The 25943-nt window shown below is 38.2% G+C and overlaps 2 protein-coding genes across 4 annotated transcripts in view; one reads left to right on the top strand and one right to left on the bottom strand.

The window, feature by feature from the left end:
- Nucleotides 1-8108, bottom strand: part of OSTF1 (osteoclast stimulating factor 1) — a 24803-nt gene extending 16695 nt beyond the window's left edge. The window contains exon 1 of the mRNA XM_072404139.1: nt 7974-8108. Coding sequence (XP_072260240.1) covers nt 7974-8007 — 34 coding nt within the window. The 5' untranslated portion in view covers nt 8008-8108. The remainder of the gene's footprint in view (nt 1-7973) is intronic.
- An 11-nt stretch (nt 8109-8119) lies between these two features.
- NMRK1 (nicotinamide riboside kinase 1) lies at nt 8120-24844 on the top strand. Of its 3 annotated transcripts, none has more exons than XM_072404136.1 (10): nt 8120-8253; nt 10305-10386; nt 13095-13148; nt 14891-14981; nt 15875-15923; nt 17783-17948; nt 19222-19293; nt 21086-21192; nt 21771-21839; nt 22905-24844. In XM_072404136.1, the coding sequence occupies exons 3-10, from the start codon at nt 13120-13122 to the stop codon at nt 22922-22924; spliced, it is 603 nt and encodes a 200-aa protein (XP_072260237.1). In that variant the 5' UTR covers nt 8120-8253; nt 10305-10386; nt 13095-13119; the 3' UTR covers nt 22925-24844. The 3 variants fall into 3 exon arrangements, with proteins under 3 accessions (XP_072260237.1, XP_072260238.1, XP_072260239.1); XM_072404137.1 differs by lacking the exon at nt 8120-8253 and adding an exon at nt 8358-8509; XM_072404138.1 differs by lacking the exons at nt 8120-8253; nt 10305-10386 and having other exon boundaries at nt 10400-13148.
- The last annotated feature ends 1099 nt before the right edge of the window (nt 24845-25943 follow it).

The following is a 25943-nucleotide window of genomic DNA, read 5'->3' on the forward strand; positions in this document are numbered from 1 at the left end:
TGTCAGCCTTCAACTTCCTCAGCAAAATCTATAACTCACATATTACAGACTATGTGGTTTTTGAGTTCCCAATAAACTCAATGATCTGTATGATAACACTGTACACTCTATGTATTATTACAGCTATAGATTTATTTATACATTACGAATAATTCTATAATAGAATAGAATAAATTTGCCACTTTTATAATGTAATAGGGGATAATGAAGATTGATAAATCATTCATTTTGGGGTTGTTACAAAACAAACATCTAACTTCTTTGGTTTTTTAGTAGGCATTGTAAAGAGTCGCTTATTAGTTATTTCTGTTAAAACCATTCAGAAAGCTAAGAATGTTTCCGCAACGGTAGTTTTGAAATTGAATTATGTAACCATTTCCTGAGACGATGATGAATGAGCTTCTACAGGACTGGATGAAATATCTTAGAACCTAACCAAGAACATCTACATTTACTATGCTTGTATACCAGGAGAGTTATTGGTGCCAATGTAGATCACACACATATATAAAGTGCTACAGCTGCATTTCTTGTAGAGGATTTACCTAAAAGACAATGCCCTTCTTATGATGATGAATAGAGAATGTGTTCAAGTGCCAAAATACATCATGAATAATTCTGCTGGCCTGAAAAAAAGGATTCAGCTTCAGCTTTCACAAATTCTGATTTCGTATGTTACTTTACAGCTTGGTAAATACTCAGCCTATGCTTGGTTGACATTTGCTTGTTGTGTAATGCATCACACTTCTAAATTAAAGTATAGGTACACATCTAAACATGTTACTGGCTCAGATACAGTTAAAAGAAATATTCATATTAGTAATAGTCATTTTAGCTAGAGTGTTCTGAGCCTAGCCCTTTTCTGAAGCACCTACACACACAGGAGCGTAGGAATTGCTGGGTCTGAACATCCGGCCATATGTGTCCAGAATCTTGTAAAACCCTCCTTCTTATACCAGATCCTTGGCTTCCAATCATCACCCTCATTCATCTGATTCAATGAATTCATAGAAAACATCTAGAAGAGCGTTTCCCCAGGATTTGACTTGTTCCAATGTTGAAGTGGACATTTTAATTGTGAGCAAAGAGAGGTGGCAATCGGAACCCGTCTTGGCCAATGATCCCCCAATATTCCAAGTAGTGCGTATGCTTTGTAATATAAATATTTGTTCAATGTCCATTGCTCTGTTCCTGTAATGGTATATGGTGCTTCTGGCAACAGGGGATTATGGTATTGTTTGTAAAAAGAAGTTATTCTATCTCATAAAAAAAAGTCCGCTCCTTGATGGCATTGTTTTTTATTCACGGCATCATTCTTTCTGCTCTAGTAATAGTGTTCAGTTTTGTAACAGTGAATTTTGTAATATAGCACCAGCATGGTTTTGTAATACATGCCTAGCTTGACTTTTGCAACATACTGCCTCTAGAAATATTAAGGTATTAAAACACAATTCTCTCAATTGAGGGGGGGGGGGGGGGATAAAAGCACTTCCAAAAGACATAGGGGGGAATGTAGAAGAGTGAAAGAGCAAATTACCACAAGTGTTTTACCATCACCGTCAGGTCATGACAATGGCAGTGCTTGGAATAATTGCTGTCATTTGTGGTGCAACTAATTTGTTTAACATGGAACCTAGAGCAAAGCACCAACACATACAGAGGTGGCGTTCTTGCTTCTGCAGAAGGACTCTTCTGGCCTAACTTGTTCAAAGTGAAAATAAACAACAGGTATATGAATGTGTGCCATTTTAGTAATTTAGCTCTTGCAGTGCATGCCAAGCCAACTTTTTTTTTTAGTTGTCAATAAAGTGAAGATAAATTAAACTCTATACAGGGCTTTATTGAGACATTTCAGACTTGCAGTTGAATACAGCATTCTAAGCTGCTCAGTGCTCAACTGCATTCCAAACCACTCGCATTCAACTAAAGAGGACATTGGGAACAATTTTGTGCCCATGTTTGCACGTAGCTGCAGTAGGATGTAAAGCAGTTCCTGGAAGCAACATATTACTTCTGGCCACATGTTGCTTTTCCTCCTGCGGAGCAGTGGTCGCCAACCTTTTGCATGTCAAGGAGCACTAAATTTACAGACTCTGGACAGCGCATGCGCAGGGGGCCGGGTGTCACTCAAAGGGTAAGAAACTTCCCCCCAAATGACGTCATGATACCATAACCTGGGCTCTGGGCCTGCCATGGGAGAGCGGGTGGGTTTTGTCCAGAGAGACAACCCAAGCACCACCATGAGTCTGCGATGCATATCAGAGACATGGTCTGTGGCCCTGACCAGTGCGCGCCCCCCCCCCCCCCCCATTGGGGTGCTTTTTCTGACCCCACAGGGGGGCGTACCGGCCAGAGCAGCGGACCACCAAAAATTTCCTCGCTGACCACCAGTTGGTGACCGCTGCTGTAGAGGATGGACCACACCACAGCCACAAATGCAAGGAAAACGCATGCAAACATGCCAGTGCAGTTTGTGATTCTGAATGGCAGCAGCTTGCTATGTGCCTGGGAGCAGCTTACAACTGCAAGTGTGAAAGGGCTCGTAGTGTAGATAAGGTGTCATATGGGAGAAGAGAATAGACTTGCAAAATTTATATTATTTCCTTCCATACACAAAATTCTACCACATCCACAAGTTATGTTACTCTGTATAAGCTGATGCTTTGAGACTCACTAGGTGCTTAGTGGTTTGCAGGACCTGAGAATGGACCTCATGTAGGTGGCAGTTCTACCTAGACGCACCCTGAAAACCCTAAAAATCTGGCTCCAGTTGCAGTATACCTGCTATGTATATACATATATCTTGCTGTGTGAATACTAAATTGTTTTACTGCAGCAGAAATGTCTTTCAGTGTGCTGTCTTCTGTGGGAATGCATGTGATGAATCACTCATGCCCACAAACTGATGTAAGAATAAGCCATGACAGGAAATAAAAGAAACGTGTTGAGACATCTTTTCTGCACTCAAGGCCAGTTCCACCCTATATTCATTAAAGCACAAACCAAAATACATCAAATAGGAATGCATTACATGACATAATGGAGGCACAATCATTCCACAGACATATTTTTAGCCTCCATTTACTGGGTCGGCCAGCATTTATCTTCTGCACATATGATGAAATACAATCAGGAACTATTGGTGTGAACAGGAAATCACCCGCTGTTTTAAACCAGCAATTCATTATCATGTAGCTACTACAAAAAACATTTATGTTACACTGCAAGATCAAAGCAGTCAGTGTATGCTACGAAAAGGTTAGTAAGCCACCATGTATATCACCCTTCCATTCATGACGTGGTTTTTGCAATGTGTTATGCTTCTGGTGGCTCCATTTATTTTCTTTTAATGCTCCAATTATTTTCCCAATGCATCTTTCTGTGATAGTGTGACAACAATGCTGCACTGCTCCTACATTCAGGGCAGAGTTGCCACCAGCTGAGCCTGATTTTACTAAGAGGCGAGGTCACTAGCATTGTCACTGTTAATTCACATGCCTATAGTCCCAGTCCCACCTACTGCGTTCCTGATGGACAGCGCTTCCTCTTCAGTGTTCAACTGAAGAATTTGTAGGTGGGTGGCAGCCCCAACTCATCAGTAATCACCCAAAAACAGCCGGGTGCTCACCAAAAAATTCCAGGTGGCACTGCTCTTTTACTGAAACCCTCCTACTGTAGGGGAGTGTGTGAAATACATATAGAGGAGAATTTGGCTTAGTCAATTTTGACATCACATACCAGCTAAATTTGGTATTTATTTAGAGTGACATACAGGAGTAACTAGGATAGGCTGATGTTGCCCAGTGCAGTCAAAATACTAAAACAAAGAACTAAAATTGTGATATATAAACGGGTTGGTTAAAGCTAAAAAATGCAGGTTGAATTTTTTTAATAGCACAGTCCAATGTACTGCATCTCAAACAATGAAAGAAGACCTTCCACTGCTTTGCCAGACCCCCCTTGATTTTTGCAAAATACAGGAAAAGATTGCTTAGAATGGAAGAATGTAGTAATGTATATTCTTAGGGGAAAAATGTATGTAACCTATTTCTGTATTGTGAAAACTACTGGTCCAATTTTTTAACTGACTTAGCATGTTAATGAGAGGGAAGAAGGAACTAAGGAAGGCAAAATAGAAGCAAAAGCAAACCTCAGCTTTAAAGCAGAACAAAGAATGAGATCTGTCTCTCCTTTGGCTTGTCAACAATGATATCAGGAGAATTTTGTTTTTTGTTCCATGTATGAAATCATAACTTCCTGTGCTTTTTATTTTCTATGCTGCCATTGTTTTCAGGTCTACCTGTGGACTCCCTATGTTAGAGAAGGGGAGGTGTTCTGTAACCCTGTAATAAGGAGACAAGCCCGCTGTATCTACAGTCATAGAACAGTTAGAGAGGGAAAGTGTGTAACTGACCAGATCACCAGGTCAATATAAAATTAAATTAAAACTAAAAAAATAAAGAAATTGAATACAGCTAATATATCTAAAGCTTCGTAACTGCACTGTATTCCATTTTTGCTTTTGGGTTTAAATACGCTGACTTCCTTTTTTTGTCACTAAAATAGGAAATAAATAGGAAGCCAGCAGAAGCACTCCAACAAGGAAAAAAGATAACAATGAAAGCACACTTTTCGGACTTCGGTTTTGGATGCCTTTAAGCCCTTGGCTCAGACTAATGCGTCAGACATGGCCACATTATGAAAGGAAGTATAAATCTTTCATAAAAACGTCTGCAAAATTACAATACAGCTGGAAAAAGTAAAATATTTATTAAAGCTGAATTCCAGCTATACCTTTAGTCTTACTCTATCCCCTCCTATACTGAAAGCTTATTATGATTGCACTGCACCCTGTGTCTGCATAATTTTCCAGCCAGAATCATTGGGCCATTTATTCCTGACATATCCCCTTCATTTACTGGATTTCAGTTCTTTCTGTGACTCACCATTACAAGTGGGCATTAGTACAACTTTAATTTTCTGTAAGCTATGTACAGCACCCTGTAGTGCCACTGTCACTGAATCTAAAATTAGGTATATGAAGAAAATAGAGAGGGAAAATGAGGTACAAGGAAAGGCAAAATATTAGCATTACAACATTTTTATAATTAATAATTTTAAAATTAAGTTTCAACTTTAAATTGGTCAAAAAAAGTTAGTTTACAGATCAACACTTCCATAAGTGCCTATCTTCTGGTCCCCTGCTGTCCTCAGTGGTTCCTCCCACTGACCATTGTGTTCTATAGTGACAAAAAAAAACTTTTTGGCTAGTTTAATTCTCCTGGAATAAACTGATCAAACAGAAAAATTTTGAAAAAATCTATACATGCTCGGAGAAGTCTTTAATGAAGCTGAGGGTGGTTGAGACCCCGAGAGCTGCCAGCAACTGTAGATAATAATCAATGAGGCTCAGGGCTCCCCATGGTCCCTACATGAAAAAAAAAAAACCTTTGCCTAACTTCTATAAGGTTCTTCTGATGGGCTTAGCCCACAGCCAAACAACATTTTATCTAAAAATGCTTCCTAACCCTACACATCCCCTTTTGGCAAGCCTAATCCCTATCAATGTTCTCCCTGGTCCCTTTTAGCTGGGTGCACTGCCCGGCACTTTTTAGTAATGACCCGGCTGTTTTTGGTTGGTTACTGAAAAGTTGGGTCACAATAAGGAGGCCACCACCCACCTACAGCTTCTTCCCACCAAACTTAAAAAAATATCTGGTGACAATACTGTCTATAAAGGTAATACGTTTTCTAAAGGATAGGGACTAGGGAAAATATGGATGTCAATGAATGAATGGAAATAAAAGTTAGAAAGGGGTTCTTTCAATGTCACATTCACTTTAGTGAATCATTCCACAGAAGTATAGCCTGCTGTATTAAATACCTAACTTTCTTTATGGTTCAGCATCTAGAGCAGTGGTCGCCAACTGGTGGTCGGTGGCTCTGGCTGGTGCGCCCCCCAGTGGGTTCAGAAGGACCTCGCTGAGGGGCACAGGAGAAGCACCTAGCTGGGGGGCACACCGGTCAGAGGCGCAGACCATGTCCCTCGTATGGACCCAACCCTGTACAGGGTTCTGTCATTATGACGTCACTTCCCCCCCCTTTGAGTCACACATGGCTCCCCACGGCCCTGATTCCATGCATTTAGTGGTCCATACATCCAAAAAGGTTTGCGACCATTGGGCTAGAGCATAGCTGTTCTCCAAAAACTCTCCCTATTGGCTCCTATTAGTGCATGCACACCACAACCCTTTTCAATTCCTACGGCCCGAGTACCGGGCCCCCAGCTAAATACGGCCCGCCTATAGGAAAGAACGGGCCCCGATGCCCACAGATAAGATGAACCAGCAGAGGTGTTTAGGAAAAGAAAGGCTTTGTGGTGTCTAATAGTTATACAGACCCTGGAACAGAGGATTCAATACACCGGGCTGCACCCCTCAATTTGTTAAAAAGGAACTAAACTCAAAATCCCCCAAAACACAAAAAATACAACAGGGGTTGCCTACCCTTTTATGTAAAGTAAAAATTTGGAGTTTAGGTACGCTTTAAGTTTTCATTTGTCACAGTGTTATCAAAGTTAATTTAATACCATTCAGACCTTGAATTGTGGCCTGTGCTGCTCATGCTGGGCTTCTGGTAATGTTTATATTCTAATATTATGGATGACGGCTGTGAGGTAATCCCTTGAATCATACAGCAACTCTTTTATTTAGAACTTTCTTAAGGTTCCGCTTGACAATCTTTATGAGATGTTTGCCTGATTTTTGTGACAACTCCCACAGCTGAGGTGAGAGGTAAACCTCCTCCACCATGATGCCATGGCCAGAGAATGGCACGCTATACATCCCACCGAACGTTCATTGTTACCACAACATCTGCAGTGTTCTGTCTCTACGAGGAGACCCCCTCACAGACCCTTTTATTAAAGTTTCATGAACTTTTACTAAGGAAACGGCTGCACCTATGACAACCATACAGCTTGAACAATGGCAGCCTTCCAGGCACACAATATTTACATTTTTCCAATGGCATGTATGCATACACAGCACGTGTGTAAAACACATGGGAGTGACAACCTACACAACCTGCAACATACACTGCTAAATGAATGGCACCCAGTGACTTGTATTACTTGTATGGATTTTATATGTATAATAAAACATGTGATATACCGGTGTCCGTGTGAACATGTGTGTGGTGCTATGGAACGCCCTTCTATGTGTTCAGTAATGTGGATTGCAGGGGATCGCCCCGATCTAGCTTGAGATCCTGTGACAGGCAGCTTAGCAAGTGTTTTTGTTACATATTTACAATGGAAACATGATATTACAATGCAAATATGGTTGTATTTAATGAATTTGATGGTCACAAGGTGGGCTCTATTGCTGGCTCCCCCTGGATACACCTGGCTGCCATGCTCAGGCTACAAAAGTTAGTGGGGGGCTGATGGGAATCTCAATGCTGATTGGCCAGTCATATGGCACTGTCAGTCAATGGGGCAGTGCCTGGGTATAGGGGAATTTGATGATGTGGGAGGGGGGGTTTCAGGGTATAGGGGAAGTTGGGGGGCAGTGCCTGGGTATAGGGGAAGTTGGTGATGGGGGGGGGGGGCAGTGTCTGGGTATAAGGGAAGTTAATGATTGGGGCAGTGTCTGGATATAGGGAAAGTTGATGATGGGGGGGCATTGTCTGGGTATAAGGGAAGTTAATGATTGGGGCAGTGTCTGGGTATAGGGTAAGTTGATGATGGGGGGGTTGTCTGGGTAAAGGGGAAGTTGATGATAGGGGGGTTGTCTGGGTAAGGAGCAGGGTGTGTAGTAATGAATGGGTGTATCCTGCAGCACTGACATACACTGATCACCGCCTGCACTGACCCTGTAATACTAGCACTGGAAGTCATCAGAGGGCCCCGCTCCCTCCTGTGTATGGGCACAGTGCCCCCTCGGTGATCGGACATCCGGCCTCTCCCTTACCTGGCTTGACTGGTTTAGGAGGCGGCTTGGACATGGCGCTCAGACCTTCTCCACACCCCCGGCTCAGGCTGCAATGGCGGTACGTCTGCCCGGTGTCTGGCGATGGTGGACGGCCAGGGACGGTGTCAGAGCCGAGTCCCGGGAATGAGGAAGTGTGCGGGGCAGTGCAGGGGGAGGAGACGCCGCTGTCACCTCCCTGATCCACGCAAGCACCCTGTGTCACCCTCCGGCAGCCTGCTCGTACTGCATGCACATTACTGGCCTGCTTATGGCTGACAGGGTGAGGAATTCCGGTGTCATTGTACTAAAGAAAAGTGTTTGTGGAGTTATAAACCAATAGGGAGGGGTGCAAGGTGTGACATTAGTGAATATTAAAGGTGTGAACACACAGGGTCACGTGATGAGTCTGCACACACGTGATCAGGAATACTGTACAAAGGGTACAAGGTATAACACCGATGGGAGGTGTGATCAGATGCAGGGTCACGTGATAGGAATGTACACACGTGATCAGGAATACTCCATAGGGGTACAAGGTAAAACATTGATGGGAGGTGTGATCACATAAATAGTCACGTGATAAGAATGTACATATGATCAGTAATACTATACAAGGGGTATTAGGTATAGCAAAGGTGAATAGTACAGGTGTGATCATATACATGGCAGGTCTGCACACACATGATCATGATTATTATACAAGGGGAACAAGGCATGAGGAGCAAACAGTCCATTTCTACTTCTCATCCTTTTGTCATACATGATTATTAAAGCTGACCTTCATTCTTACCTTCAGTTCTGTACGGTTGTACACCAAATTTCAAACTGCATTGCAAGCTTTCTAACAATGTGTATTAGAACCTGCAGCAAGTCAGACATAACCTTACTCATTTCCACCAATATCATCTGGCCTTTTCCTCCCCATCTTACTGTCCCCGAAACACCTCTCTTCTTCGCTAGTTGTCAGTCTTTTTATTCATGGAGGCCCAGCATCATTTATGTTACTTTGCGTGGTCTGCATGAGACAGGGTGCAGTATTTTCAGGGAGCTATGTACAGCACCATGTCAGTCCGTTCCACCAGTCATGATCTGCCAGCATTACCCAGAGAAGCACAAAAATGATGGTGTCATGGAGTGATGGAGTCTAAAATAAGTTATATAATGAAGATGTAACTTTACTCAATATTTCACCTCTGTTCCTATAGGTTTGCCACACCAATAAAACTTCCAGGAACATAATCCTTCTTACAAGATAAATTAACACTTGATTTTATAATCTCAGGGAGGATAAGCTGATGTTTTATCAGATTTTTCTTCCTGTAAGGTAAAGAACCTGGAGCAGTAAAGTTTGGGGTTAAGTTCTGGGTAGATTAAACTATGGGTAAAGTGGAACTAACTACTTTTACCTGATCAGATCATTATTGCAAAAGGGGACAGGCGACATCTCTTCTGCAATATTCGGTTTTCCCTGCCTGATCACTCCAGGGTTCTGGTGACAAACTGGAGCTGTGCAGCATCAGCATCCAGGGAAAACCCAACTTCCCAACTGGGGATAAATGAAGGAGCGGGATTTACATTATCCTGGCACAGCCAATCAGAATGGTTAAAGATCATCTGAAGATAGTGGCGCCATCCGATGGAACGCGGATAGGTGAGTCTCACGGGTTTAGTTCCAATTTTAGGTTAGGCACTAGCCATGTACAGCTTTAGATACAACAGGATATGATCTAACCATGCAGTATGGCTGCTTCTAACACTACTGTACTGTGAAATGGGAAATTGTGTTTTTTTATACAGATGCCATTACTTTGTGACAACATCATAACAAGCTGGTAGACAGATTTTATTGTATATTATTCCAGACAGTACTTCCAATTTAAATAAATCCCCTATGCGGATGCTTTGCAAAGTGTCTTTTATGATTAGATTTTTTTCACAGAGATAACAAAATGTAGACACAAATTTTAAAATCATTTTTTATTGCAATGGATGTACACGTCCAGTATGCACAATACGTGGAAACATTTTATGTAACAACAAAACAAACTTTATTGAACTATCCTGGGGGTAGCATAGAATGGATTGCAGATGGCAATGCTCAGTATTATTTTATTCTTTATAGGTATTAGTTTATTATTATAACTGATGCACAATTTATTTCATCAGACCGGGAAACACTTTGAAATCATGGCCTTGAGCGCCAAAACACAGTTCTTTCTGAATAAGGTTTGCACTACATCCGTTATCAGAAAAGAAGATATGAGAGTATGTTTTCATGTTTACTTTGTCTTGTATTACTATTGTAAAATATCCTTCCTCCACCTTTTATAGCAGCACGTGATTTCTAATAGCACAACGACCTGTCCTGCCCACTCACACTCATCTGGCAGGAGTGCAGAAGACAGCACACAAGGTACATGGAAAGAATGTCAATCTGTGCTTTATATCATGAGGTCATATGCCTTGCCTTTGCTGGTTTTCCTTTCTTGTTTTATATTATTAATGTCAATGATCTGTATTGTATCGTGTTAATGTTTGTGAAACCTTGTTCTTCTATACAGTTATTTGTACATAATTTCTGATTACATATGCAAGTGATCTGCAATGATTGTGTTTTAAAGTGAGCATGGCATAAGCATATGTCCCCTTGAAAATAACAATTAGATCTTCCATTTTTAATTAGGTAGCATGCACACTGGTACCTACTGTGCTCATTGAATACATTTCCTATCAGCTAAAAAATGTTTATTGGGTCCAGCAGTGAATCTGACCTTTACTGAAACATCACTGGAGAACCGGTCACTGCCATTGAAACACATGGACCCGGAAGATTATAATAAATAGACCCCTGGGGCCTGATTTATTATGGTTCTCAAAGACTGGAGAAGGTGGACTATCATGGAAGAACCTGGGTGATCCAACAAACCTGGAATGCATTTCTTAAAAATCATTTGATATTAGAAAATGTTTACAATCCTGGACCAGATACATTTCAGGTTTTTTTGGATCACCCAGGTTCTCCCACAATCGTTGATCTTGTCCAAGACCTTAAAAATTAGGCCCTATGTGTCAAAATAAGCAATCTGTTGAAACAAAGCAGCTACACCCACCCAAATGCAATCTACCAATCTGTGTTGAAATGTGGACTTGAAAATATAGAACAGCAAAGTATAGAAGTCACATACACAAAAATCACTTTCGGCATTATAATAATGATTATAATAATGGTTTAGGGAAATTTCCTAGCACTTGAACAAAAGAACTGATGGTGATGAAATGTGTCTGTATCTGCAATCTCAGTTTTTATATCTGCATTACTATTGACTCAGCAATTCTTATGGAGCTATGTATTCTTATGTATGTATTGCACAATCTGCTTAGCTTGCTGAACTTTGAGAAATGTGCTAGCATACTACCTTGGAGTAACGTTATCAGGACATTATTAGCATAGAAGGTGAACATATAAGCTGAGCAATGAAGTATGTTTGTTTTGCACAAATATAAAATTTGATTTATTTATCTTTTGTAACAGAATTCTGTGAAGGACATTGTCCTGGTTATGTTAAAGAAACTCTATTTATTCGGTTACATGTAAATAATATATTAGGCCTGCACGTGACTATGGTTAGCCGAGGCACCCATGGACATATACATGTAATAAAGTTAGATGTACAGTTTATTCAAGTCTTTTCTACAACACCAAAAAAAGTGTTCCCAAAGAATACATGATTGAAATGTATATCTACCTTTATCAGATATCCCTTTCTAAACATGTACATGGATGTCTCTGCTTACATTATTCATGTATGGTCTTTTTCTATTATCTTATATTTCCACCATCCCAAAGTCAATGATGTTCATCTAGGACCAGAGTCCACTGAGCAATGTGAGTGACTACCAACATTCATACATATAGTTATCCACAGGCACTATTCTAAGGTCGTAAAGACTGTTTTGCAATGTTGCTCTGCAGTCCTACCAAGTGTAATTTTAGGATTCAGCTTTGCATTTAAACATTTTAAACTCCAACTTATCCTGCAAAAGTACTGAACCATAATCTGTCGTCCTTTCTTTTTTACGTTTGTCTAGGTCTCTCCATGTTTTCTAATTTATAGTAACAAATTAATCAGTCCCATGCAGCTCCCCTAGCTCTTTCTATATTTTAAAATTATAACGAATATATAACTTCTACTTAACACTGCCCAGTTGGAAAGTCCAGCTTTGACCTGTTGTGTCTCTTTTTTTATGTTCATATGAACATTTATAGAAGCCCCACTTCTAAATAGAACTGAGCCCACATACACCATGACATAGTTATGCTGAGTAGAGTACTGGAGAAAGATGATTAGGGCAAAGAAAGCAGTGTGAATTAGGATATTTTTGTTTGCAAAGATGAGAAAACTGGAAAAGTAGAACAAGACTGACAAATGTTAATATATAGTACATGACAGGCCCTGACTTGTATTTAGCAATCAATGTAGTATGAGATTTCAGTAAATGGGTTTGGATCTACTTTAAGTTAAAATGTACCTGGTTTACTTAGTTATCTTACTCTAATTTGTCAGATGTGTTAGGGGGTTCTCTTTTCCTTGTGCGGGTTCAGAGATGCAGCGGGCACTTGTAGCACCATTTTGTTGTTCACCTCAGTCTTAAGATCTCAATAAATGAGACATGATCATACGTGCATGTTAACAAGTGCAGGGACTTGATAACATTTCTGTTTTAGGATGTGGAAGCATACTTACAGATGATCTAGGTCCACCGCAGTCCTCTTTAGCCGTTGGCACACAGTGATATCTGTACCTTTCCGAGAATAGATCTGAGTTCTAATGGTAAATAAAGAACAAAATGCCACCAGGAGCTGGTAAAAAGACTTTGTAAAAAAAGAGTTATTGCATGTCTCTTTTAATGAAAAAGTTTCAACCTCTTGGCGACTTGTAGTTCTAAAAAAATTACCTTCACTTTAAAGTGCCAAGAATAAACTATTTACATATTTGTAAAGCTTCACTCTGGACGAACATTTCTCTCTGTACAGGTCTACTTTAGAAGTGTGTAGCTCATTTTATGTCTTATACTGATATAAATAGTGTTGGAAATAAAAGTGAGTTTTTATAATTTCAGAAGGAAAACACAGGATCTGCATACCATGAAAATATTCATTGTTGGAATTTGTGGGTAAGTTGGTTTATTATTCAGTTAAGGTAAATGTCTTTTAACATTTTCTGGCATGTACCAAAGTTTTCTGCATATAATTTGGTTCTATAGTATATAGTTCTGTAAGCGCCATAACTTTATGCTGGAGAATATTATGTTTATGATGGATATTTAGGTGCTACTGAGTGATATAGGTATAGTGTTTGGTGGTACCTTTAGGTATAAAGCCCCATGTTCCAAACATTGACTTGGGGTGAAGCAAAATTAACCTAGCAGTATGTCTTTGGAAATATGGGAAGGAACCACACACCTAAATTGAGTGATAGCCACTGAGACAACATGTAGCCACTAAAATAAAACAGATTGACCAGTCCTCACAGTGATTTTTCAACAAGCAGAAAAAATATTCTGACATTCAGGTTATATCTCAAATAGGGAAATTCTTGCCCAAACGATTCATGAGAAAGTGAGAAACCACAAAGGGTATTGTGTGTTACTTCCCCCACCTCCTAGATTGTAAGCTCTTCGGGGCAAGGTCCTCTCCTCCTGTGCCACTGTCTGTGTTCGTCTGTCATTTGCAACCCCTATTTAATGTACAGCACTGCGTAATATGTTGCTGCTATATAAATCCTGTTTAATAATAAGGTTGCCACAACTGGAGAATAGAAAAAAACATAAAATATATGGAAATTGTGTTGTGTGTAGGGTTACCACTTCATCCCTTGAAAGCCCACACATAATAACAAGATAGGTTTACCTACTAATGTAATCAGTTCCTTACCTCCATTAAATTAACCACAGATCTCATGTAATTCATACAGGTATGTCTCTGGTGCTAAATGAAAACGTAGATGTTAATAATGTGAATTTAGTACTGATTTCTAAACCTGTTAGAACAGCACAGGGGACGCTTTTATCCAGTACTGTTCAATCCCATTGCACAACTCCTGGAACCAACATATAACACCAGGTATATATTTTATCTTGGTACTAGCACTCCCTGCAGAGTTAGCCTCCAGCATTGGGTAGGAATCTCGGCTATGATAGGTAACAGATGTCCTGACATGTTCCCTTTAGTGTAAATCAGATTAGGGTGACATTTAGTGCTAAAGAGAGAGATTGCACTTATAGACTAATAGATTTTGCATCTCTGGTACTGTCGTGTTCTGGAGCAGATATGACAACAGAGAAGGTCCCAGTTTATTGTCACCTAGCATGACCCTGTAACCTATCTGCATGCATTTGGAAGAAGAGATGATCATCAGACATAAGGTCAAATGGACCACCAGATGACTTGGAGATTACCAAAAGAAACAGAAACCCTAAAACATAAAACTGCCGTTGGTCACAGGGAATGGGCTGTGCCTGTATATTAGATCTTACTTATTACAGTATTACGTACCCCATATGTCACAGGATAGTTTACCTTTCGAAAATATGTTCAAAATGCTCTTTAGTATAAATTTATAAAAGATGTATAAACCGATAAGAATATTGTTTTCCATTTCACTGGTAACATTACTGAGCTATTGTTTATATAAAAGCCATTTGAATACGCTATGTTTTATTTATTTAGTTCCCTTTCCGATAAAATATTCTTCTAATAAATTATGAAACATTATAAAGCAACATATTTTTAGTTGAGTAGAAACAACCAGATTTATTACATTTGCTCAATGCGTCTTGCAGATTGCAAATATAACAAAAACATAAGGTTTATTTTAATTACTAACCAACTAATTCACTTGATTTTTTTTTAACAGAGTGACAAATGGTGGGAAAACAACACTTGCTAATAAACTTTTAAAAGTCCTTCCTAACTGCAGCATAATCAGCCAGGATGACTACTTCAAGGTATTTATGTGATCGGTGTAATACACTGCACATATGTTGATGCATAGTTTTGCCTATATATATTATTCTTTTAGGTTGATTATGGTTATTGTTTTTTCCACATGTTCGCCTAAAGAGGAATTATGCCATTAATTATATATCCCAAAACATGAAATTTTCTGTAGACATTATTTAGACTAATTTCAGATAAGTGGTAACTGCAGTTGTTTACTGCATGCTTAACATATGATGGTTCCATCTTATGTGAAATTCTTCTATCACCCCTTTAGTTGATCCTTGCATATTGTGGGTTTTGAAACATTTGCAAGCTTTATGTCCTGAAGTGCATATATATTTTTTGAAAGAAGTTGGAATAAAACCTTTCCATGAAACTAAACAAAAACAAAGAAAAAAAGCTCAAACTGCAATCTGAATGGAAATCTCTTTCGTAACTAGAAAAGGTGCTCTGTTGGACGATATTCATTTACCCTCTTGTGGTAGCAACTCTATACACACATTAATAAAATTAGACAGAAGTCTAAAAATTAGAAGGTTGTGGTTATACATACATTTTAATGAGCTCTCTTCAGTCACAGCCTTTAACCAGAGGCTCTGTTTCCTGATACCAAAGTTTGTGCTCATGAAAGTGCCCCAATGCAATGTCTTTTCAGCAAAACTTCTTCCAGACACACCCTTCTATAGAATACATGGACACCCCTAACCTCTTGTGGGCAGTCCCTTTATACCATAATATCTCTAAGTTTGCATATACTGTATGCAGCAATCTTTGTGATCATGACATACAAATTACTTTAATTAAGAAACCTATTTTGAAAGATTTTTATTTTTTAATACGTGCATAGATGACATGTAGCAAAAGTGTGACAGCATACTAATTTTACTTTCTAATGTAGCCTGAAGAAGAAGTTGCAACAGATGAAAGAGGATTTAAGCAATACGATGGTAAGAACTTAATAATATTTGAGACAAACTACAAAGTATGCAACTTAAAAAGTAAAGAATTTGTTTAACACAAAGCTGTCATAAAACACTGTTAAAAGAATGTTCTCTTCTCCACTCCAACCTACTGATAGGACAGTAAGGGAGCAACATGAGACTTAGATGGTCACCTCTTGTGCTTACTCTGCTTTCTACTCTTCTGCAAATTTGCATGCAATATAACCCATTAACTCCCGGCTCTGCATTTCTTCTGATAGCTGCTGCATATGGGATTGCAAAAGGCTTATATCAAGTCTAATTCAGTTACTAAGGCTACAAGGCTGAACTTCTGCTCTTCTTCCCCCAACTGCTATCTTTTCCACCTAGCACATAGGCACCTTCTAATAAATAATAAATAAAACAATCAGACATGATATTTTAGCTCACTATACTGCTCCTCTGCTATTCACCTGTAACACTTCTCTCAACTCCTTCAGCCCTGGTAATTTAGACAAAGTTGTCTCTCTTCTCTCATCAGCTCGCTTCTCTACATATCCACTTGACCCAATCCCCTTTGATGATCTCTGTTCCAAATCCTCCACCCTGGCCCCTTACAAACCAAATTGTTTAACCTCTCCATCTAAACTAATATTTTCCATCAAAAGCAATGACAGTTCAGTCATATATGCCAACAACCTGCATGTAAGTAGATCACAGGATAGGCCAATCACAAACTTCAATATTATTATCAATTTTAAAAAAAATTTCAGGCTGGACTTACACTATGCTAGCAGATGCACCTAACACCTCTAGTTACGGAGATTATTTGGTTCCATATATCCATCAACATGAGGATAAGTCCCAATGCTTAATACAAGTCTGGGTTCCCTATGCTAGCTCTGAATGCATATACATCCTACACAAACAGTAAGCACTTCCACAATGGGTCATATATCTGAGTAGACAAAAAGCTTCGGGGTAAATTTTACCTAAAACTGCCTGAGTTCCCTGGTCTCCAAGCTTGGTGAGATCATTAAAAAACCACCTTCAATAAGTTATTATATTCTTTCCATTGCCTAAAAGTTTTAATAAATAATAATTTCAATGTAAACTGCAACATATTCCTCCTATATAAATGTTCTTCTATACATATTTTGCTCAGTTTATCAACCCCTAGTCTATAAAAGTTTAGAAGAAACTGTAGACATATTCTAAGTTTAAAATAAAGTATATATAACTCAGGAACAAAAATGCAATATACCACAGCTTACCCAACTATTGGATGTGGTGGCTGCATACATGTTCTTTTTTCGTGCCTTTCATTTTTACCTGATACTGCACCGTACCTGTGGAGGAGCAGAGTTGTTACCCTAGGGCAGGAAGTGTTTTAGAACATTTTATCTCTCCTCATTTCAAAACAGTGAGAAGCATACAAGACACCCTGGAAAGCCTGTACATGGTTTGAGATTTCATGTTAGTGCAATTCTGATAGAATCAACAAGCATTTTTCTGTGTTTACAGAAGATATTCTTAGCCCGCGAAAATCCAGGGTACTTACCACAGCTAGAGACTGATAAGCTGTGGGATATTACATTTTGGTTGTAGGTTGAGATAATATTTCTATTGACTAACAGCTTTATTAATAATGAGTAGAAAAAACAAAGCTGAATTATTACTGAAAATACTTCCCAAAGTTTTCTACAATATTAAAGTGTAAAAGTCTTATAAAAGCTGGGCACATAATGTAACTGCTACTGAAGATGGGTGATCCTCAGTAGCAGTTTTACCACTATAATAATTTTAGTTATATCTTTTTCATTATTTATCTGTTTGTGCACAATCATTGGCCCATTAATGTGTGTGTTTGTATGTATCTTTTCTAGAACTTGAAGCTTTGGAAATGGAAAAAATGATGTCAGCTGTACATTCTTGGATATCTCAGCATAACAAAAGTGCATCCCCAGAAGATAAATTAAATATGGTAGAAGAAAGATGTGATAACACGGTGCACTTCTTAGTAATTGAAGGTTTCCTCCTGTACCAGTATGAGTAAGTATGAAATAGTCTGATATCAAAAATATTCTAGAAATATCTGCTTTATCTAGAAACACTTATGAAACTTCAGTGATGTTTTTTGTTTTTGTAGCGTACAGTCATCAGGCACTATCCTTACTGGAATATCTTAATGATGAAGACGTATTAGTATTTTAAAAGGTCAGTTTTAAGCTCTGCTGGCCAACTTCAGACCAAACTTTTTTACCTTTAGATAGTATGGAAAGGTTAGAAACTCATTTTTATACCCTTACTTTCTATTAAAGCAAAGCTATTGGCCCTGATTTATTAAAGTTCTCCAAGGCTGGAGAGGATACACTTTCATCAGTGAAGATGGGTGACCCAGCAAACCTGGAATGGATCTGGTCCAGGATTGAAATCGGGCGAGAATCTGGCGTGTGTACAGTCGACGTCGTTCATCGTCCGTGGATCCGTCCTGGCGGATCCACGAACGATGAACGCCAAGCGATCCTAATGCAAGGGAAGGGGGAGAGCGCGCAGCAGGGTGCCGCTTCGTCGTTCTCCCCCTCCCCTCTCCATAGAGCAGAACGGTGCTGTATGTACAGCACTCGTTCATGCATCGTGTAGGCCTTTGTCGTTGGAAAGGATCGTGAAAGATCTTTTCCAACGACAAGAATTGCACGTGTGTACGCAGCTTTACCCATGCAGACAGAGGTAAAGGGACCTACTGCAAAGGCAAATATTTTTTATCAGGAGTTCAGCTTTAACACCACCTGATAATTTCCATTGATATTGTTCTGGTCTCTGTTCAACATCTAATTAGTTATGCAAATAATACCTGCTGATTTTGCCAGAAATCTAGCTAGCTTGTAAATCCTGTATTACCTGCAGTGTACAACAGTGTAATTATTTCTGTCCACCTCAACTCTGTGAACTGTAGAATCCCCCTCTTCCTTAGAGAGATTAGAAGAGGAGGAAGTGTGCTGTAGTCATTTACACACTTCCTGTCCTAGGGTGACAATGCTTTGTAATCACTGTCATCCTAGAACAGGAAGTATGGTATAGGCAGGATCACTCACTGAAAAAAAAAACAAACTTAATACCACAAGGACAATAAGAAAATGAGAATAAGATAATTCTCTTTAAGTTTACTGTATAGAAAATAATATATGATTTCAAGATAGATACAAAAATCTGCAAATTTTTTATTCCTAACACTTCTTGACTAATTTATTTAGGTATACATAAAGATTGTTACTATACAATGCACATATTTTTTGTTTTTAAAGTTCTTATAATACTCTTACAGGCCATTGTACAAAGTATTTGATAGAAGATATTTTCTAACTGTCCCCTTTGAAGAATGTAAGAGACGAAGAAGGTACGTGAAGCATATGTTCTATAAAAAAAAAATTTTGTCAGCATTTTAATAAAACTAAACCCAAAACTGAACAATGCAAATGCTTAGAGCAGTCATGTTGTTGAGTGTAAATTATAAGTAGTAATTTTGAAACTGAACTTTACAGGAAAATGTCTGTAACCTATGTTCTTTCTTCTTTTGGTGTTGCATGGTCAAATCCGATTGTCCCTCCCAACAGTTAAAATCAGAGATGAGAGAAAAAAGCTCTAGTGCAGTATGCAATCCAATTTGGCCCAGGAACAAGGCCACCATTATGCTTATATACAATGTTTGTATTCACTTATCCACCTAACTGCCATTAGAATTTGCCTTGTTATTTTTGGGTTTTGTTGAGCTTTAAATGAAATGCACAAATAGGATTTTGTTGCTGTATGCTAAATACCTGGTTTTAGTACACATAGGAAGCAGATTTAACTAATGGGAATAGATTCATTACCAAATGGTAAATGTTTTTCAGTACATCAGTAATATGAATGGACAGCAAGAAATAAAAAGGGGTTTGCAACTCAGAAGTGGTGCAGTGGTGGTGATCTCTTTGCGCATCATATTCCTGATCTGCATTGCCATGACAGTTACAAGGGATCCTAAAATTTGGAATATACAACTAGTATGGAGGGCACATCTGCTGTAGCTGAGGGAGTTTATGTTTGAAAAGGATGGGGTCTATTTGTTAAGCAGTGAATCTGACAATCAGTGTAAAGGTGCGTACACACTTCCAATTTTTATCGTTCAAAATGAACGATCGATTGGGCAAAAAATCGTTCGTAAAAAAGTAACCAACGACGCCGACGAACGAGGAAAGTCGCTGGAAACGAACGACCGGACCGGCGGATCGGATTGGACGACGATCGTTGAACATCGTTCGTGTGTACGGTCGTTCGTTGATCGTCCATGGTCTGAGCATGCGTAATGAACGAACGTTCGTTCACTTTCCTGTCGTGCACATAGTTTCTCTATCGCTCAAACGATCGTATCTATTGTGTGTACAATATCTACGAACGATCGTGTCGTTATCTCTATGTGCAGGATCGGTGCTATACGATCGTTCGTAGGTATCGTGCAGGATCGTTCGTCGTTCGTTTTCCAACGATAATAATTGGAAGTGTGTACGTAGCTTTACACTCCCTGGTGGAAAATCTTCCAGGTCCATGTGTTTTAATTGGGTTATCAGATTCTCCACTAGGGAATGTTACAGTGATTGTCAGATTCACTGCCTAATAAGTAGACTCCTATTGGTGTCAGTAAGGGAATGAATAACAGCTTGAGTTCCCACAAGATACATAAGCCCAATAGCTGACAATAGCCTACCAGACTCAAGTCACTGAAATGCAAATTTTAGATATAATTAAGTACTATTTGATTCACTTTACAAAATACAGAGATACATTGATTTTAAAAATATTTTTGTTCCTGCAGTATTTTACATAGTGTTTGTGAGGCTGTCACCTTGCCCAAGGCAAAGTGTCAGTGTCTCCATTATACACTCCTTAGCCGCTCTTCCTTGCCGCACCTCCCCTGGGGGAGCAGTGATGACACTTCCACAGTCATGCTCACAGGGAAGGTCACATGCTTTCAACGTGACCATTACTGAGATACTGTCACCTTGCTCTATATAGGCATAAGTAACAAGTGTTGGAGATGTAAACTGAATTTTTGTTTTTCTTGTTGATTGTAAATGTACAATGTGGCTGATTGATGTATGCTATTGCTTTTGTCTTCTATAAAGATAACCTAGCAATTGTTCCTTACACAGTTCACGGGTTTATCAGCCCCCTGATCCTCCAGGATATTTTGATGGTTATGTGTGGCCAATGTACATAAAGAACAAGAAAGAAATGGACAAAGTTCAAAGGGATATAGGTACATTGATGTTTTTAAAAGGAGATAGTGCATGTAAAGTAAAAAAAAAATGTTTGGATAATGTTAGAATGTGACTTTGGCAAATACCCATTGTTACCAGGACTGAAAGTGACGGAGATTAAAAAAAAATTGATTTGTGTTCTATTGCGAACACTGTTTTGCAGTAGAAACCACCTGAAATGATTTCTGTATTTTTAGAGATTTATTCCCACTTCCTAAAGTATGTATGAAACAGAAATTATTGAAAAATTTCCCCAGGGAGACAAAAACAGCAAAAAAACCCTAAAAAAATATTTATACACTTTAATCTTTAGTCTTTTTATACTAGAATTGTTTCTTTCAATTACTTAGAATAGACTATGCCATTTACTGTACTTTCAGAATCTATTGATTTTCTGTAACTTGATCCCAGCCAGGGTAGCTCTAAAAATACATTTTTTAATAACGACAGTACAAAGCACACAGTACTAAGCTTGATAATAAGCCTTAACAAACTAATGAGTTTCCACATTTCACATATGTTAAATCCTAGATAAAAAATTTGACTTTTCTCATATTTTCTTTTATTTATTTATTAGTTTTTATAGATGGTACCAAGCCTCAAGAAGAAATCCTTGATTTTGTTTATAATGATATAACAAGGGCTGGTGAGTCTGCATTGTTTACTTGTTTTTCACTACTATGTTTCTTTATTAGTGGTCCAATTGGCATTTTTTATGACATTAAATTGTCTAGATCAGTGTTTTTCAACCTTTTTGAGCCATGGCACATTTTTTACATTGAAAAAATCCTGTGGTACACCACAAATCAAAAATGTTACGAAATGACACTCTGTAGCTAATTCTCTTGTCTCTAAGAATAAACAAGGCAATTAAGCTACCTACTGCCACCCACTGACATGGAAGAGTATTACATTACTCTGCCAGTCACTACAGCACAGACACTCGACAATGGTAGTTGAATACCCTAGTGTGCCGTGGCACAGTGGTTGAAAATCACAGTTAACACAGTGTAAGGTCAATTAGGGCACAATACTTATTCTTTCTTTACTATTTGTCAGGTCTCTGATTAAGAGCATGACCTATACATGTGCTTGGTTCAGTTCAATGATTCACTTAGGAGTGAAGCCGGGATCTCACAGATTTAAGGCTTTGATCTTAAAGTCAGCAATAATCACTCCAGTATTTATTTCCAGAGATACTCAACTTAATTTGTGTATCTGTGCTAGTGATCCACTAGTATATACCACCAAACTAGCTCATTGAGGGTTTAATCATCCTGGAGTTTTTTTGGACCTTCACACACCATCAGAACCATAAACATGTCTTTCTAGGCAAATGAAGCCTGACATATTAAAAATAGTGCTGGTGTAATGACTGTACAATAATGTATACAATACTAAGTTGTTGTTATTTTCATTTGGCCATATTATTACATCTCTGTATAGGGAAAGCAAAACTCTGAAATTTGTTCCCAGACATTGGGCCTGCTTTTTTTTTAAAGCTTTTTAAGACTGGAGAAGATAGACTATCATGACACAGGTTTAAAAATATTTGCCAAACGAGAGAAAATGATTTTCAGGTTTGCTAGATCCCCCTTGTTCACCCACTATACTTTATCCCCTCCAAGATTTTTATTAATTAGTCCCAATGTATTCCTAGGATTATTTAATCATTTATTTACCGGTAATATTTGTTGTATTTTTTTTGCAGCTCAACAACATACATCCTAATAAAAATATAGAAGATGCAAATCTGAAGAATGGCGCACAAAAGAAAATATTACTTATGCTGCCGTGGTGTCATATGTACCTTCAACAAGACTATTGTAATGTTACAAGACAATTGATATACTAATGTAATTTCTTTTTTTTTACTAACATACTGAAACATGCAAGGAAGCCATTCATAGATAATGTTATGTTTTTAATTCATTATATACAGTTAGTAGATTTGTATCTGATTCTGCAGTTCATTAATGTACAAAATAAATGTGCTTCATTTATATAAGAAATATAAGCAGGCCCTCACTAAAGTAAAAGCTGTAAAAGAATGCTCTGAGTATAGTTTTTCCTAAGTATCCATTTGTAGTGCAGAAAATATTTTATGTAAGGAATGGCATTATTATCCTCATCCATTTTCTGCTTGTACTATTGTACACAGTGGTGAGCAGTTAGCAGTACTATATATATTGTGTTCCACTAACTATATTGTAACTACTGTATACTGTATCATAGTTTAGGAACAGTTGGTATTTTTGGCATTGCCTAAAGGCGCTATATATAAGTAGTATGGTGCACAAAGGAAAAACAGATCTTCTAGTGGAGTCCACCTTACTCCACAGCCTTAGAGTTTTGTGTGTTTCTATGGTAGTTTCTTCACTGGAAGGACTAGTTTGTATTAGATTCAATAATGTACTCTATTACAAAATGTATTATAAATTGCACATGACATAAACTGAATACTGACAAAACACTAAGATTTATTTTTTGAGTTTTCATATAATTGTTGGTGCTACAATTTCAATAAGCTGTTTTGAAATTGAGTACCTGAAGCCCCCTTTAAAGTACTATATTTATATGGATTAGATACATTCCAGTCAAACGTAAAAAAAACATTTTTGTGCTTAATTAATACAAGGGACAAGTCTGCCTACTTACGGCTTTATTTTTCACTGTGGTAGTGCCTGAATACAGCAGGCTACCCCACTATGTAAAATCTTTTGGTAACCCTTAACCCTGTATTCTAAATTTAAGATTCTATAGGCCAGGAGTTTTTGATTACATGGATTAGGGTCTCTTTTCACTATATGAACACACATGATCGTTTTGGAAAAAAATGTGCTCCTTCAGTCTGCCAATAGGTAGATAATATATTATTTGAGGTAAAATGACTGGACATTCTGACTTGGCTGTGTTTTGCATTGCTAATGTATCTGCTGATCTTTAGTTTGCACCAAAACTGCCTAAAGGGTATTATTAGCAATAAAGCAGATGTAGGGGCTGCAAGCAGGGAACTTTTATAAAGTAAAACCCATACCTGCTTGGAGATCCATTCAACTGAAAAAGTACAAGGACTTAGGTATGACAGTACATGTAACCAAAGCTGGACAAAATATTTCATGTCATATACGTATACATATACATATATATATATGTCATGATACTTTAATTTTTATAAAATAGTGTACAGAATGTCAGCTGTACTTTATGTGTGTATGGTAATACAATTAATAACTATAATTATATAAAATTTTTGTTTGGAAGATTCAAAAATGTATTTCAATAAACTATACAATTTGTTGTAAAGTGCTGCGTAAGTACAAATATTTGCAGAATTAGTTATTGTTTACTACTACAGTAATTGTTATTAATAATGAACAGTTTATACACATAATGATGTTGATACACATGGTAGGGGTTGGTATCTTTTTATTTGGTGTAAAATTCACAGAAGTAAAAAGGCACACATTACAACCTTCTACAGGACATATATGATGAATTGAAGAGGATCTCTCCAATAGTGGCAGTTAAAATTAGAATTTTATCGCATATACATTGTAAATAGATGATTAGATTTTAAACAATGTGGAAACCTGCAAAAATGTTAAATGAAAAATTTATGAATGATTCAAATAAAGTAATCTACAATTACTTCTGTAGAACTATTCTTCCATCTCTGTGCTAAAAAGGGTACAGGACAGCTTTGGAAGCATCAGTGTTATCATTTGAGTTTGGCAGGAGAATATAAAATAAATTTGTTTGAGAATGGAATTGTTTTGTTGCCGGTTTTGACAGACTTCTAGGTTAAACAAACTTCTAGGAAATAAAACTAAAGTCCACAGTACCTAAACCTTATCCCCAACACCTAAATACCTTATCGCACCACTGCCTCCATCACCAAGTTCTCTCTCCCTCCACTTTTAGGGCACATACAGTCATGTGGCCTTACCTGTGGGAGGTATAAACAGAATGGGCATCCAAGTGCTTTTTCAATTGACTCCATAGCTAAGGCAATCTGTACCTCTCAAACTATAATTAATCCCGGGCGAGCTGCCTGAGTGTGTAAGTGTTCTACAGGTCCTTACTCCCTACTTTGAGATCTCTGGTTTACAAGATATTGGGCCAAGCCACCTCTGATTCCATTAACTCTGGGACAGTAACCACACTTGTTTTGTACCAATGCACTGGGTCCCACCCTTCACATATCTGTCCCATTCAACATTGCATTAGAAATCCCACTGGCTTGAATACTTTTTTTTAAGATCTTGAATAAATTGTTTAATTCCTTCCTTTGGGGTACCAGGCTCCAGGGTACAAATTTTACACCTTGACTACAACACAGTTCAGGGAGGCTCATCCTTGCCAGACTTTCATAGATATTTTCTTGCAATCCAATTGCTACCCATTGATAGCTTAACCTCAGTAACTGCTCAAGGTAATGATAGCCAAAAAAGTGGGAATGACCTGCTCTTTGCCTGTTGAACATTCTGTCACCCAATATTAATTTTTTATTAATGGATTAGGCCTCAGGCTGAACTTCACTGCTTTCTTACAACTTCAGAGAGTCAAGTTTGTGCTATCTTTGGCATGAAAACTACTTCAGATATTTCATATCAACAAATTCTTACCCTGTTACTTGGAGGGACTCAAAATCTTTGCCACTCCTTTCAAGGACAATAGTGTAACTCTCTCAGGGACAAAACTTTAAATTGCTCTACAGTATAATATAATGCATCAGCCAAACAAACCT

This window comes from Pyxicephalus adspersus, chromosome 3 (genome assembly GCF_032062135.1).
Source record: "Pyxicephalus adspersus chromosome 3, UCB_Pads_2.0, whole genome shotgun sequence".
Taxonomy (NCBI): Eukaryota; Metazoa; Chordata; class Amphibia; order Anura; family Pyxicephalidae; genus Pyxicephalus; species Pyxicephalus adspersus.

Bases quoted from the DNA above. Each gene is read 5' to 3' on its own strand.
- NMRK1 (XM_072404136.1), top strand. From the start codon at position 13,120: ATGAAAATATTCATTGTTGGAATTTGTGG. The intron at 13,149-14,890 runs GTAAGTTGGTTT...TTTTTTTAACAG, and splicing joins TTCATTGTTGGAATTTGTGG to AGTGACAAATGGTGGGAAAA. The intron at 14,982-15,874 runs GTATTTATGTGA...TTTCTAATGTAG, and splicing joins GCCAGGATGACTACTTCAAG to CCTGAAGAAGAAGTTGCAAC.